Source organism: Sapajus apella, unplaced genomic scaffold, assembly GCF_009761245.1.
Source record: "Sapajus apella isolate SASKATOON/1434 unplaced genomic scaffold, GSC_monkey_1.0 scaffold95, whole genome shotgun sequence".
In the NCBI taxonomy this organism is placed as follows: domain Eukaryota; kingdom Metazoa; phylum Chordata; class Mammalia; order Primates; family Cebidae; genus Sapajus; species Sapajus apella.
This window is the reverse complement of record NW_022437035.1, coordinates 5,686,652-5,705,355: the sequence shown is the minus strand read 5'-3', so window position 1 is coordinate 5,705,355 and position 18,704 is coordinate 5,686,652. Positions and strand designations below refer to the sequence as shown.

The window sequence follows — 18,704 nt, the reverse complement described above, 5'->3', positions numbered from 1 at the left end:
TTTTTTTTTTTTTTTTTTTTGAACAAACCATAAGATATCCAGAAAGAAGTCAGGCAAAAGCAACCTTAAAAAAACAACTCTCAACATCAATTCAATCTCTTTAAAATGCTCTGTGGTTTGAAGTTCTGCCAGATGACCTGGTTATGCTTTTACTGACCTTAACAACCCCACACTGCTTAAAGAAGTCTGCCAGATCATCTAGAGTCACATTATCATTTAATCCTTGTACATAAATTGCACTGTTGTCGGAATCTTCATCTGGATCTACAGGTGGGCCTTCCAGAGAAAACAAGATAGAAAAAGTTATTATCATGTAGATACAAGGGTTTCTTAATTACCTGGTCACTACTGCCCAAGGGAATTCATCATAAATCTAAGAAAACTACCAAGCTTACTAAGAAGAATGCTATGGAACTTTTGGTTTACTTTGCTTAAGGCAATTATGAGTATATGCTCACAATAAAGGATACCCCAAACTGTCCTTGACAGCAAGAAAATCACACTGATCTATCAGGCTGCTGAACTCTAAGCATGCATTTACCTCTGTTATCATTAATTTACAAAGCACAGTATTAAGTTCAAGATTTCAAAATTACCTAGATCAAGATCTGGTCCTTCATCCATGGGTCCTGCCAACCAGGAAAGATCATATAAAATATTATTAGTGCACGTCTTGCAAGCTACAAACCTTACAAACACACATAGCTATCTACTATACCACCATTTGATGGGGATTCATTAAATTCAAAATGACCCGCACTGCTAAAATGGAGCAGTGCTTCTTTAACGTTTGTGAAAGGTTTGCTAGGGTTTGCTTTTTTCTTTGCTGGTTTGCTTCTAAACCATTAACCAAATACACTCTCAATGCTTATGTGCCAAATCAGTGTTAAATTTAAGTCAAAATTTTTCCTCCAAATAAACCAAATTTAAAAATTTATTCTCCCCCATATTACAGAAGCAGTTACTCAATACTTCAAGTTACCCTTTGTTTTGTAACCATAGGTTAACCTTATTACCCCTAAGACAATGCCGGCAGTACCCATTAGTCTCTTTTGTATAGATCATTTTTAAACCGCTTATGAAACTAATAAAAAAAATTATAGTTTTCTAAAAACTGACTTCATTTTTTTTTTAAACACTATCTATGGTAATACTCAAAAACTTACCACCAGGCTTATTGAAGCCACCTCGCTCTCCAGCGCTGCTGGGGGGATAAACGAAGAAATGAAGGCCTTTCCCTTTAAAAGCCAGTACCGCTCTGAGCCTTGGGGGGGCTCTTGGGGAAGAAGGGCACTGGCTAAACACATCTCCAAACAATGCATCTCTCTCATCTTGTCACTATGCCTTTCTTCAGGGCAGCTTGCTCAAATTTCCTCAATATACAACCTTGCTTGTCTGATTGTACACACCAGTGTGATTGGTTCCTTTCATTTCGGGGGCTGGTATTAATAGTGCAATACTTGGCAAATTAGGAAGAAAAACAGACCCCAAACACCCGCCCCATTAGGTGAAAAAGCTTGGTACAGAGGGGAGGAGCAAGTGGGGGTTAAGTGCCGAGATAAACCACCTTTCCATGTTCATAAAGGTGCACCCTCAACCTCTCCCAAAGGAGAGCCAAATGAGGCCCTGGGCTTCCTAACAAGTCACAGTAAAATAAAGCAGGAAACAACCACATTAAATTCCTACAACACACATCAGAGGACGCATCCAGCCAATCTTCAGCATAAAGCCATACATCTCAGGGCACTAATAGATTTAACAATCGCTGTGAAAGGAGAATTTACAACAAATACCAAGGCTCAACGGACTGGGGGTGCAACTTTATAGACACATCAGTTAGAATAATGACTAAGGCCATGTAAAATTACTTATTTTTAAGAGGGGAGAGGGAAATATGAATTGGACTTTTTGGGTTAGATTTTATTTTCTTTAGAATTAAATAAAGGCAGCTCCCCAGTGGGAGGCCCTGTGTTTTTTCTAACCAGTATTGCACCTTTAATACCTGAATATACAATTTCAAGCTGTTGCATGCAGCTTTGTTTCCTTTTAAAAGTACACACCATAAAATGTTCTCTCTCTTTAAACACAAAAGTTTACACTTTAATGTTACACAATTCTAGAGTATTATACCTCCTCTGGTTCATTACCAAACAACAAGTATGCAGTTACCAAAGTTACAGAAGGATTCCATTTATACAATGAATACATTTTGTTAAAAATATTCTATGTATATTTTTCCTCTCCATATGGACACCGTGTCTAGTCCCACTTTTCATTATGCTGCCGGCTGAGTACTGAGTACGGGTACTTTTTAAGTATTGAAGTGTATACAAGGCTCTCACTTTGTAACCTGTAGCATATAAATGCGACAAAGCATGTTAAAAAGTTTCCACGTTTAACAGCCAATGAAAATATCAAAATACTGAGGCAATGAAAAAGGGCATGTTAACAACATTGAGTGCCTTACCTGCAGAAGACACTGAAAACCATCACCACACCACATTAAAAAGGGGGGACGAGGGAAATGCCCCTGTTCTATCCCCACAGGATCCGACAGACTACTTCACAGTCTGCTGAAAAACCTATGGGGAAAGCCATGGTCTCTTCTACAGCTGAGAGACTTCTCACACGGTAAGAGGGGACCCCTCTACTAGCAAAGTCTAGCACAATTACTAGGATTGTATCTTCTGGAATATTTAAATAAACTTGAAATTGTTTTAGCAATTTAAAAATACTAGGAATTCTGGGTGATTTGAGACGTGATGATAGTACTTTCAAGTGTCTATGTCTATTTTAAAACATCCAAAAAGAAGTGAAACCTTTATAATAGAATATTTTCCAAATCATAAGATTGATTTTACTTTATAGCAAATTAATAAATTTTTGCATGTTATCAAATGACTTTCCTCCAATAAAGATTTCACTAAAGACTTTCTTAAAGTTATGCAGAATACGCAAAACAGTATCTCTTGAGTGTGAAGAGTACGTGCTAGTACAAAAGTTAAAGGTCAACTTAATTTTGAAGTTTATTCTATTTAAAAAAGAAATGCTATTTAATTTTTCGTAGAATAGTGGCATACCAAATGTAACTATATCTAACATTCTGCATAACTTTTTTTTAAAAAAGTAGTTTATTAGGGACAGAACACACACAGAACTAAGCCTTCCGGATTATGTTAACCACCAATACAGCTCACCTTCATCAAAGTACAGACACCAGATAGGGAAAAGGGAATGGGAGAAGGGAGGGGAAGGGCAGGCACAGGCAGCAGGGTTATGTCATTGATCTAAACAAAGTTTTCTAAACCAGATTGTGCCATCAATCAAAATGGTCAAACCGATTTAGACTTTCAAAATCTCCAGTAGGAAGTAAGCCTATAATTATATACATTACTCTGCAAAATGCTATCGGATTTTTCTGTGTTCCATCCAAACTCTATGTATCAGGTGCACCTCAGGCTATAGTTTAAGGATTATGGAACCAAGATCTTCATTATTATGTTCAACAATTCTGAGTACAAACAGAAATTGGGGACAAACATTGTGGAAAATAGCTGCATTCCTTTTCTGCAGTATATACACCAGGTATTTCAAGACAACCACTTAAAGGCAATTAGTTAAAAACTTAGGGTCATTAGAAGGGTTGTGTGTGTTCCATCCCAAGTCTATTACCCACAGAGGCTTCTCACCTCTGGAAACCATGAAGGGAACTGAAAGCTCTGGTTTCAAAACCATTCTTTGTTCTCCCCAACCCAACAAAGTATACTGGCAGGGAAAGAAAATAAACTGCCACTTAATAATGCCACAAAGATGACATTTCCATGTTTTAGAAGATGGCTTGAGCTCAACAGATTGTCCATGGAAATGCAGAAATTAATTTCTTATGTCTTTCAGTCCCTTCTTTCCATTGAAAATCCTATGGATGAAACAAAATTAGGTAAAAGGAGAAAAGGTTTGCTCTTACCCCATTCCACCGCGTCCTCCTCCCCGCCCACCTCTGCTCATGCCTCCACGATCAAATCCCCCTCTTCCCCTGCCCCGGTTATCAGGGCCACTCATGCTCCGGTTCTCTCCTGGTCCGGAAAATCCTCCAGACTCCTGCCCATAAACACCCATGCTACTGGGGTGGTCCTGTCGGAATGAACCTGAGGAAAGAGTCACATCTGTAAGCCAGGGACCAGCATTTATACCACTGCCTGATACTTTCTCCTGGAACCACAAAACCCTCGACTGCAAGGCATTAACTAAGGTGCCATCTTCTTTACATCATGATAAAGCACCCCTTAATTGGTAGGCTCTTTTAAGTTCAATGAAAACTGCTGGTTCATCATGGCTGAAATAACCTTATATAGTTAGAAAAGCACTCTGGCTAACATAGTTAATAGGGTTCTGAATCCTAAGATGTCTCCAAAAGCAGCTTCTTTTGAACTATACTCAAGAAATGAAAACAGAGCCAGGTTTCTTAGAGCTTTAGCATACTGCTAGGGGCTGAGCTCCATAAAGCAACACACTACTGCTTTCAGTTGTTAAGATATCCCCATAGATGGAATATAATTTAAAAAGAGCAACAATTCTGGTACAAACTAAATTCTGAAAATAATTTTATGTTTTTGGTTACCTCTCTCCACACAAAAGACCTGCAAATATTCTGTAGGAATATTTTTCCCCTTTACCTTTTCTATTTTTTTAAAAATCTTTATTTATTTTTAAAAAGACAGGGTGTCTCACTATGTTGTCCAGGCTGGTCTCAAACTCCTGGCCTCAAGTGATTCTTCCACCTTGGTCTCCCAAGTGCTGGGATTACAGGTGTGAGCCACCATGGCTGGCCTTTTCCCTCACACTAATGGATATAAAAAAACAGCAAGCAAAAAACAGCTTTTACTTGACTATCAAAATCGTAGTAGCCTGCAATGGCTGCCTGCTCACTTTACATTAATGACTGATAGGGAGGCCAAAGACAATGTTGGAATTACTCACTGCATACAACCTCCCCAAAGACATCAGGGCTAGCAGTCTAAAACATTTTTTTCTGATCAATTACAGTTCTCTCTTTTCTTTTTTAGCAAGGCATACTAAAAACAATTAAATTGGAAAAAAACACTGAAATCTTTACTCCAGCTGTTAGAATGTCATACCCTAAAGATGCACCCTGGATTCCAAAAGCAAACTATGGTACAGTATCCCCCTGTTCAAAAACTCCAAATATGGCTGGGTGCAGTGGCTCATGCCTATAATCCCAACACTATGGGAGGCTAAGGCGGGCAGACCACCTGAGGTCAAGAGGTCAAGACCAGCCTGACCAACATGGTGAAACCCCGTCTCTACAAAAAATACAAAAATTGACTGGGTGTGGTGGTGGGCACCTATAATCCCAGCTACTCAGGAGGCTGAGGGAGGAAAATCACTTAAACCAGGAGGCAGAGGTTGCAGAGAGCCAAGATTGCACCACTACACTCCAGCCTTGCTGCCAAGAGTGAAACACCATCTCAAAAACAAAACCAAAACCAAAAAAATCCACAAAAAACTCCAAACATAATCATCCTTATTTGGTTTTCTCTCTTAGCAACTCACTCTGCTGCCCGTAGCTGCTGCTCTGTTGGCTATATTGACTTGGAGCCTGGCTGTAGGATCCAGTTTGGGGTGGGTAACTAGTGGGAGGCTGCTGCCCATAGCTGCTTTGTTGACCATAGCTACTCTGCTGTCCATAGCTGCTTGGTTGCCCATAGGTGTTCTGCTGAGAATAACTGCTTTGATCATAACTAGTCGGCTGTGTAGAGGAATAGCTGAAAGAAAGAAAGAAAAAAAAAGCTTTTTAGAAAGGAAAGGCAGCTTGTTATTTCAAATCCTCTAAATAAAAGAGACATTCACAGCATGTGACACAGACATCCATAAAACACTTACTTTCTATACATCAACAATTTGAATTTCAAATCTGCAAATATTTTTGTATTCAGAACAATAAAACTTTAAATGAGAAGGGGAATCATTATAACAACCATCTGCACAACCCTTAAAAAGAGTTTCCTCTTAATCTCTACTACCATTTAAAACAATGTCGTTTTCAACTATATTAAAGGCAAATATGGGAGTTTAGATACTGCCTGTATTAATGCACATATGCACTTGGGCAAGGCTGACCCAGTGAAATGGGGACTGGGAAAATGCAGAGAGTGAAGTGAGGCATTTAGTTCCAAGCCTGCGCGCCAATAATCTCGAGTTAACAATCCTGAAGGGATAAGGGTATGGAACACAAAAATAGTAGTTTTTCTCTTGAAGATCTGTTTTTGCTACTTTCAATCTTTCAGACATACCTGATTATAAAATCTAAGTATTAATAAAGGATAAGGAAACTTCAAAATGAAGGTACTGTATGAAAGATAAATATTAAAATTGTTATGTCAATTACATGAGAGAAACTAATCAGATACGTTCTTTCACAGAAATAAAACTTGAAAAGAATGGTGGCTCACACCTGTAATCCCAACACTTTGGGAGGCAGGGATGGGTGGATCACCTGAGGTTAGGAGTTTGAGACCAGCCTGGCCAACATGGTGAAACCCTGTCTCTACTAAAAAATGCAAAAATTAGCTGGGTATGGTGGCATGTGCCTGTAGTCCCAGCTACTTGGGAAGCTGAGGCAAGTGATTAGTTTAAACTGGGGAGGCAGAGTTGCAGTGAGCCGAGATTGCGCCACTGCACTCCAGCCTGGGTGACAGAGCAAGACTCTGCCTCAAAAAATATATAATAATAATAATAATAAAATAAAATTAGGCTGGGCGCAGTGGCTCATGCTTGTAATCCCAGGACTTTGGGAGGCTGAGGTGGGTGAACCATCTGAGGTTGGGAGTTTGAGACCAGCCTGACCAACAAAGAGAAATTCCGTCTCTACTAAAAATACGAAATTAGCTGGGAGTGGTGGCATATGCCTATAAACCCAGCTACTCTGGAGGCTGAGGCAGGAGAATTGCTGGAACATAGGAGGTGGAGGTCGCGGTGAGATGAGATCACGCCACTGCACTCCAGGCTTGGGCAACAAGAGTGAAACTCCATCTCAAAACCAAAAAAAAAAAAACAACCCAAACTGGTATTATGCTTGACAAATCATGATGAGAAACAGTAAGAACATATATTTTTAAGTCTGATTAAACTATGCCAGGAAGTTCAAGGCTACAGTGAGTTATGACTGTGTCACTGTAGCCCAGCCTCAAGAGTGAAGCTGTCTTCAAACATAAATAAACTAAGGTTCTAACACATCACATCCCTCACCACAGCTATATGAATTCAACTGCCTCACTGTGTACCTATCCAACTTGCCAGATTAACTGTTCTCAACACAACAGGTAAGAACCTGCTCTGTGGAAGAAGAGTTGTAAGCCCTAACCACTTTTGCTCCAAGCTGTATGGAGAAAAACGCAGTCAATTCTACTTGTTCCTAAACCTGTTCATGTCTGTTTCAAAAAGAAAAAAATGGAATTAAGTGTAAAAAAAAAAAAAAAAAACGCCTGCTACTTGTAGCAAAAGTAAGTTTTGGGGAACAATTCAAACAATTTGAAAACCCACATCTAATTACACATGGGTTAAGAAAACTTGCAGGCCAGGCATGGTGGTTCATGCTTGTAACCTCATAATCCCAGTACTTTGGAGGCCAAGATGGGAGGATCACATGAGGCCAGGAGTTGGAGACCGGCCTGGTCAACATGGTGAAACCCTGTCACTACTAGCACTTGTAATCCCAGCTACTCGGGAGGCTGAAGCAGGACAATCACTTGAACCTGGGAGGCAGCAGTTGCAATAAGCTGAGATTGTGACATTTCACTCCAGCCTGGGCAGTAAGAGTGAAACTCCATCTCAAAACAACAAAACAAAACCAAAAATTAAGTGCCTGTAGTCCCAGCTGCTCACGAGGTTGAGGAATAAGAATCCCTGGGAGGCAGAGGTTGCAGTGAATGGAGATCATGCCACTGCATTCCAGCCTGAGCGACAGAGTGAGACTGTCTCAAAAAGGAAAACTTGCAGTTCTTCCTCTACTTAAAAAAAACCAGCAGGGTGCAGTGGCTCACGAGGTCAAGACAGCCCGGCCAAGAAACCTTGTTGCTACTAAAAAAAACACCAAAGTGGGACGGGTGCTCTTGTCTGTAGTCCCATCCACTACTTTGGGAGGCTGCAGCAGGTGAACTGCTTGAGCCCAGAAGTTCAAGACCAGCCTGGGCAACAGGTGAAACCTTCTCTCTTAAAAAAACAAAAACAAAACAAAACAACAAGAATTAGCTGGGAGTGGTGACACACACCTGCAGGTCCAGCTACTTGGGAGACTGAGGTGAGAGGACTGCTTGAGACCGTGAGGTTGAGGCTACAGTGAGCAGTAATTGTGAAGTGCACTCCAGCCTGGTCAACAGAGAATGACCTTGTCTAAAAATAAAAAATAAATAAATAAAAAAGCCAGGCACGGTGGCTCATATGTAATCCCAGCACTCTGGGAGGCCAAGGTGGGCAGATAACCTGAGGTCAGGAATCCGAGGCCAGCCCAGCCCAGCCAACATGGTGAAGCCCATCTCTACTAAAAATACAAAAATTAGCTGGCTGTGGTGGTATGTGCCTGTAGTCCCAGCTACTTGGAGGCTGAGGCAAGAGAACTGCTTAAACCGGGGAAACGGAGGTTGCTGTGAGCCGAGATCATGCCGTGGCACCGCAGCCCGGCGACAGAACGAGACTCCATCTCAAAATAAATAAAAAAGACTTGCTCTAAACATTAAAATATTAGTGCCTGAATGAACCTTTATGCATTAGGTAAAATACAAAATGATAAGGTGAATTATAATGCCCTATACTTTACTTATCCTAACTGCACTGGAGAAGATGGCTCTTATGGTTCTATTTACATGCTTTCATATACTTCTGCTTCTCATCCGAGTTAACTAAAACAGCAAAAGGAAGAACCTAGAGTAGTAAAAAAATGTTTGTCTGTAGAGAGAATAGTTACTAGCTGCCAGGCAACACTATAGGAACCTAGAACTGAGGCTTTAATATAACTAAGTATGGTCAGACCACTTATCACTGGGACAGTCAAATAACATACCTTATCTAAAGACGTCAAAGTAAGCTGGTCAACAACCTGAAAGAAACTTTTTTGTTACTTACCACAAAAAGTAGACTGACCTGGTAGGAGGGTAGGATGGAGGTGCGGTGACTGGCTGCATAGGGTAGCTCCCAGGTACCTGGGGATAACTGTAGTTACTCTGTCCATATCCTAGGCTGGGCTGGTTGTAACCTCCTGTGCTAGACTGAGGTTGACTAGTCTCAGTGGGCTTGTTACCATCCTGCGGTCTAAGAAGAGAAATAAAAAATAAAATAAAAAAGTGACTTTTGTGGTCTGCCAAACACAAAACAACTGGGTAAGAATGCTACACATCTATAAGCAATAAGCAATGTTACGATTAAGCTTGGAAATAAATACAATCCTAGAGTAAACTATCAAACCCATGTCAGTGCCACTATATTTGTGGAAGGCAACGCTAAGGAAGGGGGAGAATCAATCGTATCTACAGAAGAGACATCAATATCTCCATTCATCACAGTAAGAGTTATAAATGAGCGTTTCGATATTGTGTGCTACCAGTTTAGGTGATCTGGGAGAAGTAATCTGTTAGGGAATAAATGCTTTTTCTAAGCGGACTGCTGAAGACAAGAAACTAACAATAATGTTAACTTTTAGGTTACAGTAATATTTACGTAAGTCCACAGCATCATATATTTAGAGAATCTGTGGGTTTATGTTTCTCATTTATTAAAAACAGATCAGGCCAAGCATGGTGGCTCACACCTGTAATCCCAGCACTTTGGGAGGCCAAGGCAGGAGAATAGCTTGAGCCCAGAAGTTTGAGACTAGCCTGGGCAATACAGGGAGACCCCCACCTCTACAGAAATAGAAAAAAATTAGCCAGGTATGGTAGTACATGCCTGTGGTCTCAGCTACTTGGGAGGCTGAGATGGAAGGATTGCTGGGGTGAAAGATGCACAGCCTGGGCGACAGAGAGACACCATGTCAAAAAACAAACTGCCAGGGGCAGTGGCTCACACCTGTAATCCTAGCATTTTGGGAGGCCAAGGCAGGTGGATTGCCTGATGTCAGGAGTTCAAGACCAGCCTGGCCAACTAAGTGAAACTCCGTCTCTACTAGAAATACAAAAAATTAGCCAGGTGTGGTGGCGGGCACCTGTAATCCCAGCTACTTAGGAGGCTGAGGCAGGAGAATCACTTGAACCCTGGAGGCAGAGGTTGCAGAGAGCCGAGATTGTGCCACTGCACTCCAGCCTGGGCCACAGAGCAAACTGTCTCAAAACAAAACAAAACAAAACACCAACCGACAAACCAGAAAAAACATTTCCTAAACTGGGCTGCCATAAATTAATCCAACTTTGGCTTAAAGTTTCTGTAATGGAAACACCTGAGTAAGGCAAAGAGACCCCTGCCAACACCCTGCTTGGATGAACCTGAAAGTAAATATCCCTGTTAAACGATAAAAATTAATCTCATTTCCAAGGAAAAACTCCAGGAGTTTCTATTGACTCTTAGCCCTAACAATTTATACCAAGGCTGCAGCACAGTGAGTTAGAGCTATTAATATTTTAAACAAAGCCCAAAGAATCAACAGGCAGGATGGGCGCAGTGGCTCACACCTGTAACCCCAGCACTTTGGGAGGCCCAGGCGGGTGAATCACTTGAGGTCACGAGTTCAAGAGCAGCCTGGTCAATGTAATGAAACCTTGTCTCTATTAAAAATACAAAAATTAGCCGGGGATGGTGGAACACGCCTGTAGTCCCAGCCACTTGGGAGGCTGAGGCAAAAGAATTGCTTGAACCTGGGAGGCGGGCATACTCGCCATTGCACTCCAGCCTGAACAGAGCAAGACTCCATCTCAGAAAACAACCAAACAAAAACAAACAAGAAAACCAGGAAGACAAGAGAGGATGTAAAGTACTAACTTCTCCCGAGCTGAAATGGGTCCCATGCCCCTCTTTCCAATGGGGAAAAGGAATAGCTGCCAATGATTATAAGATAGACAGCTATTATAAAGAGGTAACGACTGAGGGAAAAAAAAAAAAAAAAAAAAAAAAAGGATGACTTATCAAAACCCAATTCACATATAAAACCCTCCAGATATGGCTTGGATATGCTGTTACATCTGAGTATCAAATGGGACTTCATATATCTGATAACACTCTGAATGGGGCCCTTTCGGGAATGCGCCTACTGCACTCCAGCCTGGACAACAGAGTGTTTTCAGTTAGTTTAACGTAACTACTGCAAAGGCTGCCTACCGAGTGGCTCTGATTACTCACTGTGCATTTTAGAAGTAATTTCAAGAGTGTCAGAGCTCGTTTCTTCCCTCTAGAGCAGATAAGTCTAGGTTGGAAATTGATTTTATCCCCTAAAATGTCTTCTTTCAAACCAGAATTCAATGTACCTCGAAGACTGGGTACAGAAGCCACCTAAGTCACTGTCTAAAGCAAAGAACTAAAATCTGTTGTTAAGTAATAATTAATATTGTTTACCTGCTAACCAGTCATGGGGTATGAGCTCTGTTCACCCTATAGCAGGCTACCCAATTAGGAATTTTTATTTGCCTGTAGTATTTAGATTATAAAGCCTCTATATAATGTAATCAACTGCTTAAGCCAAGGTAGTAATGTTTGATTTCTTGGATATGGATATGTCCTTTTCAGACAATTAGGTCATACGACCATTTCCTGACTCATATGATGCTCTCTTTCCCCTTCTGTCCATGTAAACTACCAGGTTTTTCCCAAAGAGAAAGCAGTTATCCATGTACAGGGTCAATGAAACCAAAGATAAAACACCAAAGTACAACTGTATCAGTTATGCTATTGTGAAGAAAACACACACACATGCAAATTAATTTTCTTCTAGGTTTAAAAACAATAGCCTTCTACTACCCCAAAGGGTCATTCTGAAACCAGACAACTCTTCAATGCCATTCCTCATTTTGGCACTGGGATAGCACCATTTCACTTTACTTTTTGAGATGGACTCTTGCTCTGTTGCCCAGGCTGGAGGTACAGTGGCGCCATCTTGGTTCACTGAAACCTCCATCTCCTGGGTTCAAGTGATTCTCCTGTCTCATCCTCCCCAGTAGCTGGGATCATAGGCGTGTGCCACCACATCCAGCCAATTTCACTGTTATATGCAGCATATTTCTGCGGTACGTTCTAGCGTATCAGTTACTGTAATGACTTTAACAACAGTGAGTATCTGAGAGTATGTGAAAGCTTTCCAATCATTAAAAAGGAACTAAATTACGGATTTTTTTTTTTTTTTTGGTGACGGAGTCTTGCTCTGTCAAACAGACTGGAGTACAGTGGCATGACCTTGGCTCACTGCAACCTCTGCCTCCCGGGTTCAAGCAATTCCCCGCCTCGGCTTCCCAAGTAGTTGGGATTACAGGCGCATGCCACCATGCCCGGCTAATTTTTGTATTTTTTTTTTTTTTTAGTAGAGGAGAGATAGGGTTTCACTATCTTGGCCAGGCTCGAATCACAGATTCTCTTAAGTGAACATAGTTGCTCTCTTTCCCTCCAAAGTGAGACTGACACATTAAATGGACTGTGGCCTTACCTTGTAGGTGCAGTGGCTGCTGGCTGTTGCCCATAGGCTGGATAAGCAGGCTGAGTGCCATATGCAGACTGAGCTGCGTAGGAGGCCTGGGTGGTGGTGACTGTAGCAGTGGTGGTATCATAAGCACCAGTGCCATACCCCTGGACAGGCTGGCTGTATGCCTGGGGGGCAGTTGGAGTAGTATAACCTAGAACAAAGGAGAGATGCATCAGATTTCAGGCCCCCTCAGATATCTGCCTACTCATTATCAGAACAATTTGTAAACCACTTACTTAAAACCACCCCTTTAAATACACCCTCTTCAGCAAGAGTAGCAACAAACTAGTATTTAAAGCCTAAGTTCTCTGAATGTATCTAGTTTTTGGTAAAGCAACTATCTCATTTGCTCTAAACCCACACCTAACGGAAATGACATGTCACGCTACAGAAAATGGGGTTCCTTCTGCCTCCTCTTGAATAGGAGACAAGTCTGCTTTTGCCAGCCAAGTCTGCACTGATTTTGCTAGCAGGCCTACTTAATAAGTTTCTAAACAAACTTACATACCCCAAAATACCCTCAAGCAAGAATAAAATATCCCCCCAAAAAAGGTAAAAGGGAAATGACATAGCATTTAAAAATAATTATAAAATAATGACCCAGGTACTAGCTCTAGCACTAAAACCTGTAATTTGGGCAGTAATTAATTTAATCACTTTACTTTGGTCCCAAGTACTACATCACGGGACGCACAAGCTTGAAGAAACTAGAAATTATTTGAGCACATGAATAATAAAGATATACTATAAATTATAGTTGCTTAACACAGTTCATCTTAACTTTTTTTGGTAAATTATTTAAAATTAAACTTCGATACTGCTCCAAACAAACATTTAAAAGCTAATGTTTTCACATCACAAATGAGCTTCCTGCCTGGTTATCAAGTTACTAAGCTCCATTCCTCTCTTACTTACCTACCACAAGCAAAAGGGCCTTTTCCTGCTCAGCAATATTGGAGGTAAACCCTAGAGTCCCTCTTCCCCTTCAGTATTTCACTAACCAGGCGTCAGAAATGACCTGCTCTCACAGGTATGCTGCAAAGCAAGATATATTCTCTCCCTAGCTCCTGCCTCTGCCAGATGAGGCAGGACCCATGCCTTTCCCTTGGGACTTGGACATGAAGCATGACCAAAACCCCTAAAGTCTGCAGCTCCTAACTAGAGTCTCTTTCCTGTTAAGAGGTGTTACAATCATTCTCTGTGCTGGGCTCTACTTTCTCATGATCAATGGGCACAATTAAGCCATGAAATAAAAGCTATGATTTATACTCTGGGAGGCTAAGGTGGGAGGACTGCTTGAATTCAGGAGTTAGAGACCATACTGGGCAACACAGACCTCACCTCTACAAAAAATAAACAAAATTAGCTGGGTATGGTGGTGTGAGCCTTTAGTCCCAGCTACTTGGGAGGCTGAGGTGGGAGGACTGCTTAAGGCTGGGAGGTCAAGGCTGCAGTAAGCCAAGATCCAGCCTAGGCAACAGTGAGAGATCCTATTAAAAAAAAAAGTTTGGTCTAAATGCCAGCATTTATATCCATCACACACAAAAAGTGTAAATCTCACTAAATCTCACGATACAGTTTTCATACTTAAAATAAATATTGAATCAAGACTGCTCATTTTAGTTAAGATTTAGGGCTTTAAAGTGTCCTCACATACTGGCCAAAAACAAATATCAGCTTCTTTTTGTACAACCATCTTTTGTAGCAGAGTATAACACTCTTCCTTCTCCACCTTAAATACTGAAAGGAAATTCTGAATTTAATTATACACAGAGACAGTAATTTCCTCGTCAAAACTGCTACGTTAAAACGTATATGAAACTATACATAATTTCAGAAAACAGGATGTCCCAAGCAATACAAGTTTTTGAGTTGGCTTGTTATTCATCTGAACTGATATATATATATATTTTTGGGCAGAATCCTAAGGTCAACCATGTAAGGCATTCATTTATTTAAAGTCTCACACCATCTACCCTGCTGTTTGTACAGATTACTCCCCACTACACGAGAATCTGTAAGATTTACAAGGAGGGCAACTAAAAAAACAAAAAACTAAAAGTGATCAGGGCAATAACTCATGTTGCAAAACTATGCAGCAACAGTTAGGGCCTTGTCATGCTAAGGATTATAGCAACAGACACTGGGTCAACAAGTAATCTTTTAATTAATCTGTGGTACCCACAAAAGCAGCCAAGCAAAATGAACAAAAACCAACAAAGCAAAATGATTTAATGACCAAAAAAAGACCAATGGCAAAAAAAAACAAAAAACAAAAAACAAAAAACACACACCTACTATGTGTTGACAGCTTCAAGGAAAAAGGTGGTAAGAAACATTATACACACCAACCAAAATTTTTGTTCAACAGTAAAAAAGTTTTTAAGAATTCCACTGAACTGACGTTTACATGGCTTTATTCTAAAGTTTAATTTTTAAAAATCCTAGAAGAGGTTGGACGTGGCCGCTCATGCCTGTAATCCCAGCACTTTGGGAGGCCAAGGCAGATCAATCACTTCAGGTTAAGAGTTCAAGACCAGCCTGGCCAACAGGGTCAAACCCCATCTCTATTAAAATACAAAAATTAGCTGGGCATGGTGGTGAATGCCTGTAAACCCAGCTACTTGGGTGGGTGAGGCAGGAGAATCGCTTGAACCTTGGAGGTGGAGGTTGCAGTGAGCTGAGATTGCGCCACTGCACTCCTGCCTGGGCAACAGCAAGACTCCCTCTTAAAAAAAAGGCCGGGCATAGTGGCTCATGCCTGTAATCCAAGCACTTTGGAGGCCAAGGCGGGCGGATCACCTGAGGTCAGGAGTTCAAGACCAGCCTAACCAACATGGTGAAACCCCATCTTAAAAAAAACAAAAAAATCCTAGAAGAGAACAATGTATTTTGATTTATTTCCTCCAATGATTATCTTTTTTTTTGAAGATAGTGTCTCACTCTGATGCCCAGGCTAGAGTACAATGGTGTGGTCTCGGCTCACTGCAGCCTCCGCCTCCCAGGTTCAAGCGATTCTCTTGCCTCAGCCTCCCGAGTAACTGGGATTACAGGTATGCGCCACCATGTCCAGCTAATTTTTGTACTGTTAGTAGAGATGGCGTTTCATCATGTTGGCCAGGATGGTCTCCATCTCCTGACCTCATGATCTGCCCACCTCGACCTCCCAAAGTGCTAGGATTACAGGCGTGAGCCACGGCACTTGGTCCCAATGATTTCTATGTGTAAAGGCAGCCTGATGTAAGGAAAAAAGCAGTATATGCGCTTGAACCCACTCACTACCTATTAGGCTCCTACTCAGTTTTGTCACTGCACTCCAGCCTGGGCAAAAGAGCAAAACTCCCTCTATTAAAAAATAAATAAATAAAAAAAATAAAAATCCTAGAAGAGAACGGTGTATTTTTATCTATTCCCTCCAATGATTACCCAATGACTTTTTTTTTTTTTTTTTTTTTTTTTGAGATAGAGGGTCTCGCTCTGTCTTTGCTCATCAGGCTTAATTTTGATTTTTATAACCCAAAAGTTCTAAGGGAGATAAGAAGTCACCCTATAAACTGTGAATTCTATACATATGGTATTAACTGCAATCTAGCTAATCAAACCTACTAGTCTCTATATGAGGGTGACCTGTACTTTTCAGGCCCAGAGTCATGATGGAGCTTTCTCAACCAATGACAATATGATACATGGCTCCAGAGAACCATTACTTCACCATTACATCACTCCATCGCATCCCAGTAAAATGATCTAAGGATTCCAAATGCTAGATCTAAGCCACATGATCACATCATACTTGTTTTTAAAAAAGTAATAGCTTTAATACATGAAGTTTATCTCACAATTTCAAAATTCTATGCTAAAAAATCCAAACTGCATAATTTTAGTTCCAGCTCTTCCCACAGCTGCAATTACCGCCACCAGAAAGTTTACATAAACATTTCCCATCCTATTTGAGAAACACCCTAGATGGGTTACAAAGTACCTCACATCAAAATCAGGACACTGGTACTCAATGAGATAAATTACAGATAGGGTTTTCTCCTTGACTATATATAATTTGGTGAACTAAAGATAGTTTGAAAGTAAGAGCTCTGACACCTTTAGAACTTTATTAAACAGTCTTTTACAATAACAATAGTAAAAGGGGAGGCAGAGAGCCTGAAACATTTCACAGCACTAAACACAAAAAAATTATCATAGATTTTTCATGTATCCCACCCAACCTCAGTATCAGAATACAATTTCTTCTAATTCTTAGAATGGTTTATTTTTTAGTTTCTTGGAATGCTATTATATATATTCAAGACATACCATGGATTAAAATAATTCATAACACTTGAAACAGAAAATAAAATGTGTCTGGACTAGAAACCAACCAATAGACAAACATGATACATGCAGGGTGGCAGTCTGCTCCTCTAAATAAATCTGATCATGCAATCTATCCTTCAGGGAACAGGAGAAAATTAGCTGGGGAGAAATCATCTGAAATACCCTTGGGAAGGTAAACAACTATTATTAAGGCTTGAAACAGAGTAACATAAGAAAACCTTTCCCAAAATCATATAAAGAATAGGACATGGATCTGCAAATGACACCTGAAGCAGTTTTTCATTAGCACCTTGCTGTGTGTGATGTTAGAAAGTTTGGGGGGGTTAAACAAATGAAAACACCTGAAGGGTTAACATTACAGGGTTAGACAAGATGGAAAGCATTTCCCATGCAAGAATGAGCAGGATAGTCAAACCTGTACTGGTCCCTTCTACTGTGGAAAGCACAAAACAAAAAGTAGAGGGTACACTATCAGATGAAGCAAACACGTGAAACCAGTTTGATTTTTAAGCAGCTCAATTTAAGAAGGCTCATTCTTACTCAGTATTTAGCATTAGCACAATCTTTTACATAGTCTCCATTTTGTTGTGAGATTATTTATACACTGTATCAAACAAAAAGTTCTTTTCTCTCTTAGAATTTATCCCACCCACATTGTATCAGAGATCTCTCAAGACTAGAAGGGAAGGGAAGAAAAAAAAATACCTCTTCCTAATAAAGGATTCCCCAGATGCCAAGGTACGGACCAGAATATACATCCAAATGCATGACTAACAAGCTTCTTAGCCAATGCCCTAGCCAATACAACCCAAAAATCTCTCCAAGGCAGGTCTTACCAGTGGGAGGCTGTCCATAAGAAGTTGCATAGGCGGTCTGCCCGTAAGTTGCAGTGGTCTGAGCCTGGGTATAGCTAACGTCAGTAGGCTGTCCATAGGTTCCATAGCTTTGTTGCCCATATGCCTGCTCCAAAAAAAAAAAGAAAGCAAGAACTTCATATATAAACTTTTGTATTTTAGCAATCAAATGAACTGATGTCTAAGTTTCTAAATTGTTAGCAGTAAAATGGACTGATGTCTAAGTTTCTAAACTGGAGAACCAAAATCAAAATTATTGCTTTCTAGAAGATTTAAAAAAACAGGCAATCACAGTATCACGAATGTTATCCCTTACCTAATTCACTCATATTATGGTAAAGTTAGCTACAAAAAAGTTCATTAGATAAGTAGGCAATGTCATTCACAGCTTCTCAAAAGGGGGAAAAAGGATAGTCAGGCAAAAACTCAGTTAACCATACATGAGATTAACAAGGCACTCTCAAGGGAAGAGCAATAAGGGCACAAGTGTATTAACTGCCAGCACTTGGTGTAGCACAGTTGAAGTGATTGGAAACAAATGGTAAGAAGACAAAATGAACGAAGAGAAAGCAATGAAGAGGACTAAAATCTGTCATTAGAAATTTAAAACCAGATTTTCAGCCTAACACAAAGGCTTTAAAACTATTACATCACTTCAAAAGAAAGTGAACCAGAAGTACTGTCTTTTGAACGTAGACATCAGTAACACTTAAAATCAGGCAAGAAATGAGCTGTTCTTTCAGGTATTAGCATGATCATTCTCTAGGTTTGTTTAAATGACCAGTTATGTAGGACCTCCCAGAAGTATCACTCTCTGCCTGTCCTAGAACATGTTTCCATGGCAGTTA

The 18,704-nt window shown here is 40.5% G+C and overlaps 1 protein-coding gene across 11 annotated transcripts in view; it reads right to left on the bottom strand.

The window, feature by feature from the left end:
* Positions 1–18,704, bottom strand: part of EWSR1 (EWS RNA binding protein 1) — a 31,285-nt gene that overhangs the window by 7,388 nt on the left and 5,193 nt on the right. For 2 of the 11 annotated variants that reach the window (XM_032256768.1, XM_032256758.1), the window contains exons 4-12: positions 17,839–17,965; positions 17,418–17,435; positions 12,635–12,821; positions 9,157–9,324; positions 5,572–5,783; positions 3,965–4,145; positions 1,167–1,204; positions 597–629; positions 158–276 (exon numbers count right to left, since the gene is read on the bottom strand). In XM_032256768.1, the coding sequence (XP_032112659.1) occupies positions 158–276; positions 597–629; positions 1,167–1,204; positions 3,965–4,145; positions 5,572–5,783; positions 9,157–9,324; positions 12,635–12,821; positions 17,418–17,435; positions 17,839–17,965 (1,083 nt within the window). Of the gene's footprint in view, positions 1–157; positions 277–596; positions 630–1,166; positions 1,205–1,884; positions 2,351–3,964; positions 4,146–5,571; positions 5,784–9,156; positions 9,325–12,634; positions 12,822–17,417; positions 17,436–17,838; positions 17,966–18,704 lie in introns of those variants that run through there. The other 9 variants (XM_032256762.1, XM_032256763.1, XM_032256764.1 and 6 more) reach the window with 9 other exon arrangements.